At 47.1% G+C, this 6,958-nt stretch overlaps 2 protein-coding genes across 2 annotated transcripts in view; one reads left to right on the forward strand and one right to left on the reverse strand.

Moving 5' to 3' along the window:
- The first annotated feature begins 106 nt into the window (after positions 1-106).
- Positions 107-2,151, forward strand: LOC113213576 (uncharacterized). The gene is made up of 4 exons (XM_026432683.2): positions 107-250; positions 1,213-1,284; positions 1,368-1,676; positions 1,760-2,151. The coding sequence occupies exons 1-4, from the start codon at positions 200-202 to the stop codon at positions 1,988-1,990; spliced, it is 663 nt and encodes a 220-aa protein (XP_026288468.1). The 5' UTR covers positions 107-199; the 3' UTR covers positions 1,991-2,151.
- A 4,098-nt stretch (positions 2,152-6,249) lies between these two features.
- The window catches only part of LOC127750446 (uncharacterized), a 1,581-nt gene continuing 872 nt past the window's right edge, over positions 6,250-6,958 (reverse strand). The window contains exons 2-3 of the mRNA XM_052272147.1: positions 6,381-6,791; positions 6,250-6,276 (exon numbers count right to left, since the gene is read on the reverse strand). Coding sequence (XP_052128107.1) covers positions 6,250-6,276; positions 6,381-6,791 — 438 coding nt within the window. The remainder of the gene's footprint in view (positions 6,277-6,380; positions 6,792-6,958) is intronic.

Here is a 6,958-nt window from a genome sequence, read left to right on the forward strand (position 1 = left end):
TTAACGTTGTACTAGAAGTACGTGATTTGAACTATCGCCACTTTACACGTATCTTATTTGAAGGTAAATAAAACCATTGCGACCCAAAAACCTAGCAAATTCGACAAAAAAAATAAAAATTTTAGGAACTCCCAAATGGCCCGTATTCTGAGAATCACCCTTAAACGTTAGTTGTGCATCTCTCATTGAGTCAGACACCATGGTCAGCAAGATGGTTCTCGTTGCCTTCATGGCCCTTTGTTGCAGCCAGGTTAGCATTGCCCAGCCAATGTGGGCTAGCCACGACGGTTTTTCCTTTAACATGAAATTATCGCACATAGAAATGCCAAAAAAAAAACAGCATGACGCTGGATTTATGGCAATTATTCGGCTCCATTTGCCACTGCGGACTACCAGTGTCTGTTTCAGGTAGCGTCATTAAGGTGTTTCAAAAAACATTAACATATGCCTTAATGGGCTTTATTGAAAAGTTCAGGCATCAATCTGAATCTGTGCCAAATTTTAGACCTGTCCGATGAGGGGAACCATCCGCGCCTCACCGCCAAAGTTAGTGCCACTTTTCAGATGGTGGAAGTTACTTTGTGTGGAATTTCATACCTGCCCGCGTCAAATATGATTTAAAATTTAGAGGGGCCGTTGTAAATGGCTCTCTCCATCGGTGCGGTCTGAAATTTGACACCAAGTCATACTTACTGCGACTGTGTGCAACATTTAGACATTTATTTGTCAAATGGAACTCAAACTTTGCGGGAGAGGCGTGAATAGTTCCCATCAGCGGAGATGTCTCAAATTTGGCGCAAATTCAGATCGAGTCATGAACTTGTGAATAAAGTCCATTCAAGCATAAGTCAACTTTTTTTTAAACACCCTAAGCGCTATGCCGAAAAATCGCATCATATGCGTGAGGTTTTTCAGTTATCGCGACACCCATTCTGTAGTGAAGAAATAAAAAAGCGGTCTTGTAAATGTTGTTCCCTTTACTTCTAAGATACTAAAAATCACTTGCCTGACTCCGTATCTTAAAAATTGGAGAGCATGGGATTTTCTGCACGTTTCCTGTGTGATGCCGTTTTTTGAAATGTCTATCGTGCCATGCCGTTTTATAGCATGCCACAGAAGTCATGACCCTTAAACGGCATAAGGTCTGACCTTCGAAGTTTCAGTGTTAAAAGCTCACAAAAGTGAAATTATATAAAGTGGCTTGTATTCTAGGCTCTTGTGTCTGCGGCCCCGAAGACTACCTCAGACCTCAAATGGGATCAGTGCCTCAACATATTGCCAGCGGTACGTAACCAATGACTTTGGACGGATAACTACACGTGCGCTTTTCGGCGTGATTTGCTATTTTTTTTCTTTATTCTTTACAGCGCGTTGTTGTTGACGCCTACTCTGTGGTTGATGTCATCAAGCGCTCCCACCACCGTACATCGGACGAGGCCACTGTCGCGTGCTTCAATAAGTACCAGAACGACCCCGAAGCCGAAGCTGAGTGCAAGACGGCCGCCTTTGAGGCGTTATACAGCAAAATGAACCAAAAGGCGGGAGACATTAAAGAGGTCAAGACGACACTCGACAAAATCAGTAATGACTGCACCGACAGTTCTTCCCAGAAGGCCGGACAGCTCGCGGACTTGTATATCCCCGATTGGGCGAGTTGCACGAACGCATTGACACTGGTAAGTAAACAGCGACTTCGGACGCACGACTCCGACTGCTCTTTCCGGCATATACTTGCTAACTCCCGCATATTACTTAACAGAGCCTCATCCAAAACACAAGGACCACGCTTGACAACGTTCTGAAGACCATCAACACCGTCAACGCTGACCGTCAAGCCTGCGACGCGAACGCCACCAACGAGGCCGCCCTCGATGCTTGCAAAATTCAGGCCCAGAAAGCAATGTACCTCGGAATTCGTTATGCTGAAGTTAAAAAGGTCTGGAAATCATTCAACCAAGTTTCTGCAGATTGCCTTTCTCCATTGCCGTAAAAACAACGACGCTGACGAGGCCACTCTCGAAGTTTGCAAGAAGGCCACCTTGCACGAGATGTACCTTGGAATTTATGCAGAAATCTCTGCTTCTCGAGAAAAGAGATCGAAAGCATCCAGAAATTATATGACCGAGTTTTATTAAAAAACACATTAGTCCATGGGTTTGGTTCAATTGTTTTTCAAGCACCTCATTTTAATCGACGAGAGCTGAGATGGTGGAAATAAAATAAAATACCGAGTATGCCTCCAACAAATTAACTACCTCAGTCGTGGTTCATACCTTCCGCACTAAGAATGACCGGACAGGACCATAAGCATGACCCATATTTTGGGGCGGTAACATTTTCCGCGCGCCGGCCAATAATGTTGCTTCAGTTTCAACGATAATTGACTCAAATTCAGTGTGGCAGCGTTGCGCAAATGAAGATATCATTTAATCACTTCAAATTTGTATTAATTTTAATACTGCGTGAAAAGCGTAAGCTAGAAAGATTGCTTCGGTCTCTACACGCTTCGTCTGCAAAACAATTGAATGTTTGTTATGTTCCTATCCCCACCACCGCCCCAGAGGCCATCTTCTTCTTGTTCTTCTTTACAGTGAAGTGCTCCATGGCACGAAACTGCATTGTCATGCGTCCAGAAGTGTGTGCAACCTATAACAAGCAGGCCCACCCTTCCGAAGAGCCCTGCATCCAGGCAGCCTGGGATGCCTACATGGCGTCCGAATGCGAATCGGAGTGAGAGGGAGCTATGGACAGGCGCGAGCTTCTCGCTCCCACAACCGCTTTCGGACTCCATGTAGGCATCCGATTCTCGCTCGATGCAGGGCTCTGCCCTTCCGCCAAACGGAGTTGCCAGCTCCACTTCGCTGCGTCGTAAACTCCGTTAGTCAGGGCCCGGGCCTGCCTTGCCTGCCGGCGGCGATGGTTGGGCCTAGGGCTGTGCGGTATTGAAATTTCAGTACCGAACTTCGGTATTAAAAAAATACCGAAACTCGTCGGTATCGGTTATCGATACCGTACCGAAAATACCGAAATACCGAAATATCGAAATACCGAAGTATCGAAATTTCGAAGTATCGAAATTTCGACGACAGAGAAGCTAACGAGGAAGTGAAACAATTTGTGCACTTTGAAAACAGCGCGCGATGCCATGTCTGCCGCCTGACATGCCAGCAACGCCAGTAGTTCCATCTAGCGTCGTAGTAGGCGTACTAGCCTGGGGGAGGGGGGGGGGACAAGTAAAAGTAAAGGTTTGAGGGGCGCGCGCACCCACTCTGACTCTGAGTACCAAATTCTTCGTATTATGGAAATATCGAAATATGGAAATACCGAAATACCGAAATACCGAAATTCCCAAACTTTCGGTATTTTTCGATATTTCGATAATACCGAAATATCGATCCCGAATTGCAAAAATTTAAAATACCGAAGCCTCGGTATAAAAAAAATACCGATACCGTTTCGGTATTCCCGAATATCGCACAGCCCTAGTTGGGCCTCCGGCCCGACCATTTCCGTCACGCGATTTACTGAAGAACGTAATCAAATGATGTGACCTGCAAAGTTACTTTGCATTTTTGAGTAAACTAAGGCTTCCGGCGGGGGGCCTGTGGCTGTAGGGATTTGCTTCTTGGACATGACAAGAGACAGTAAATGATGGGGCAACACCGTGGTAACGACAATAAAATACTTCGCAATAAGCATGCTTATTAATGCCAGCTTTCGTTTTACCCCCAAAACTCCACAGCAGCTTCTTTGAAGATGACATGACCTCGGGATTGGAGGCCACATTAAAACTGCGACATATGGCAACACTGGTTTTATAATCAAGATAATGCTTGGAACTCAATGCAAGTATCATTGCTAAAATTTTCCTCCCATTCATACCGATGGCTCCTTGCGAAAACATACGTTCTGTACGGTACGCGTCTAAACCATACGATCTATACGGTACGTCTCTAAAACATACTATCCGTTTTCGGCGGTTTTCGCTATCATATTTTCGGCAGCCGTTTGGGAATGAAAGAAAGTTATTAAACATTCATTTCTCGGTCTTAGGTGAAAGTTCAACCTTCCATCTTTGTATTCCTCCACTAAAAACGACAAATTTTTACTTGCAAATCCAGTAAATTGTCTAACAAAAATATGCTTGCAAAAAAAAAGCTAAAAATGGATCGTATGTTTCAGACACGTACCGTACAGAACGTATGCTTGTGTCATCTTTGACAATGCTTTGCTTAAGAATAAAAAAAGTGCACTTAAAGATATCTATGATGGTGATGGCTACAGAGCCTTAAATGTTGGCTTGTTTGATATATCCTACCTGTTAAATACTGATGGTTTTAACCTTAGTAAGTCTTCGGGCACAGAGGCATAGGCATTATTTGTCATGAAACCCGGCCCCGCGGTCCTGCTGCCGTCTGGCGACGGGGGCGTGGTTTCAGACAGATTGGGGTGGCAGGGCGCCGTCCTCGTGGGCGATGACGGGTCCTGGCGAGGGTGAGCCGACCGGAAGGGCGCTACGACGCAAGTCTCCCCGAACCGAAGCCGGTAGAACTGCACCGGGGGCACCGGCAGGTGGCGGGGGTCACTGAGATCGAAGGCGGGGCCCTCCGGATCGTAACAGGTGTTGTACGGGGCGGCCGGGGCACGATGACGAGAGCTGATCTTCGGCGGCGGCCACTCGGCCAGCTGGGTGGAGTGTGGCTCGGCGAGTTGAGGAGCCACTCCGCGTCGTCGCTGGGCCGATCCGGGGGCGGTGGTGGCGGCGGCACGAGGTGGGCGAGGTCCTCCGGCGGGGCCGTCGTCGTCGTCCTGGGCGGCTGCACGGCGTCGTCCTCAGGGAGGCAGAGTCCCAGGGGATCTTGCAGACGGGGCGGTACAGGCAGACGGGTGTCTTCACGCAGTCGGTGTTTCCTCCCGGAGCGGTGTCGGTGGGCGCGCGGCATGGTGGCGAGGGATCGGACAGACGTTCTCTCCTTGGCGACTGCGGCCTGAATGGTCCATGGCGCCGGCGGCGCTAGCGCGCGGGGTCCTTGGAGCGGCGGGCAGGTATCCGTGTTCGGTCAGGCTTCGGCGAGGGGGAAACAACTGTTAAACTTTGTGTCAGCCGGATTACGGATTACCCGGATTACCTCCGGAGTGTCCTCCAGATTACGTTGCCTTTTCTCTAGAATTACCCCGGATTACCCCCAAATTTTCCCGGATTACCCCAAAATTTCTCCGGATTACCCCAGATTTTTTAGAATTTCCTCGGATTACCCCTGCCGGATTACCTAATGGCTGTCAGCCGGATTACCTTAGTCGTTTCCCCCTCGGGCTTCGGAAAACCGGGCGAGGGGGGCGCAGACCGCCGCCTCCTCGGGTGAGGTGATCCCGTGCGAGAGCGAGCAGAGGGGGGCGCAGACCACCGCCACCTCAGATGCAAAAATCGAGTAAGGTATAGGTTGGTGCGGGCGCAGTCCGCCGCCACACCAGAGAAAGATAAGAGCGACCAAGTACGTAAATAAATGGCAATTTATTCAGTGAAAACACAGGGCACGTCGTACAGAAAACGTTCGGGGCACTTCCCGAGCAAAGTCGCCCCTCAACTCTACCGTGGCGCTCCCTCTTGGGCGAGCCCACAAGCTTGGCTACGTTGCGGCCGGTGCTGCGCTCTGCTGGCGCTGGCCGAACTAGCGCTGCCCAGTTACAGCCGTGACAGTCAGGCTCAATGAATGCCATGAAATATGCCATAAATATATACACATTCATTTCAGTACCTCACATTTTGCTACAATGTATCAGAAACATAGCCACTTATGCTCTGAATTTCTCCCGTAATTGTGGTTGTTGAAGTCCCTCCAGAAAACTTATCGGCTGTTGTCTTCTTCTCTATCTGTCTTCATGGTCGCACTTTCTCAATTTGAATTTGTTAATTGTCTTCTGCATGGGTTTTGAGTCTTCTGAAAATTTTCATTGAATCACTGTGAGCTCTCTAGGCATCTAGCTCTCTAATTCCTGGTGTTGGTTGATGCAGTGCTCAAAAGGTGAGCCTCTCTTCATGCTTTTCTTTGTTCCTTAACGGTCAAAAGAGGTAAGTAGCTTTCACTAACTGGGGACTTCCCCGATTTTATGCAAACCTAAAAATGCATGGTGCATGTCATGGAGACTACTAACAAGGTCCATACACTGTCAGCTGTTTGTGCAATGTAAATGTATTCAGAATAGAGATATCAATAAAATTCTGAAGTTTCAGGTAAAGTAGTACTTTATTTAACCTCCCCAAGCAACAATGTGCTCCTGTTTAAACACCAAAAACCAGGTACCATTATTTTGCCTTCCCAGGCCTTCCCTAACTTTATGTAAGGCTTGTTGAAATTGGTGAGGAATGCCGCAATGAATACCATATCAGGCAATATGTCATGCACTGACATGGGAACTGTATTCCTTAAGATGCGCCAGTCCTTGATTGATTTCATAACATGTTCCACATAAATTCTAGCTGTTGCAGTGTCTTTGGTGAGAATTTCTTCTTGAGGGTTTAGGCATTGTCTTTTTTTCTTGAAGTCCGGTGGTTTAATAAGATTCACACCTATTTCGGCAAGTTCTGTCTTGACATTGAACCCTCTGTCAGCCATGACACTATCTCCTTTTTCCAGGTAGTTCATAATGCCGGATGCTTTCAGAATTTCCTTGTCTGATTTGTTGCCTTCAAAGCCATCACTACAAAAAATTACTGAACCGTAGCCGGAGGTGCCAATCAAATACTTTTCAGTATTGCCGTGCTTATAACTAGAGAAGGTGTTGCCCTGCTGCTGAAAATCGGAGGATTTTTCAATATCACTGTTAAAAAAAATTCTGTTATTTTACAGGAAATGTTAAGCTAATTTTGGGGGCATGTGGTGTCGTAAACTATTTTTACAGCGCAGTTGTAAAATTACGACAAATGCCTTGGAACCCAAAAAACGTTGACACCTTTTTT

Source organism: Frankliniella occidentalis, unplaced genomic scaffold, assembly GCF_000697945.3.
Source record: "Frankliniella occidentalis isolate FOCC.00 unplaced genomic scaffold, Focc_3.1 Scaffold191, whole genome shotgun sequence".
In the NCBI taxonomy this organism is placed as follows: domain Eukaryota; kingdom Metazoa; phylum Arthropoda; class Insecta; order Thysanoptera; family Thripidae; genus Frankliniella; species Frankliniella occidentalis.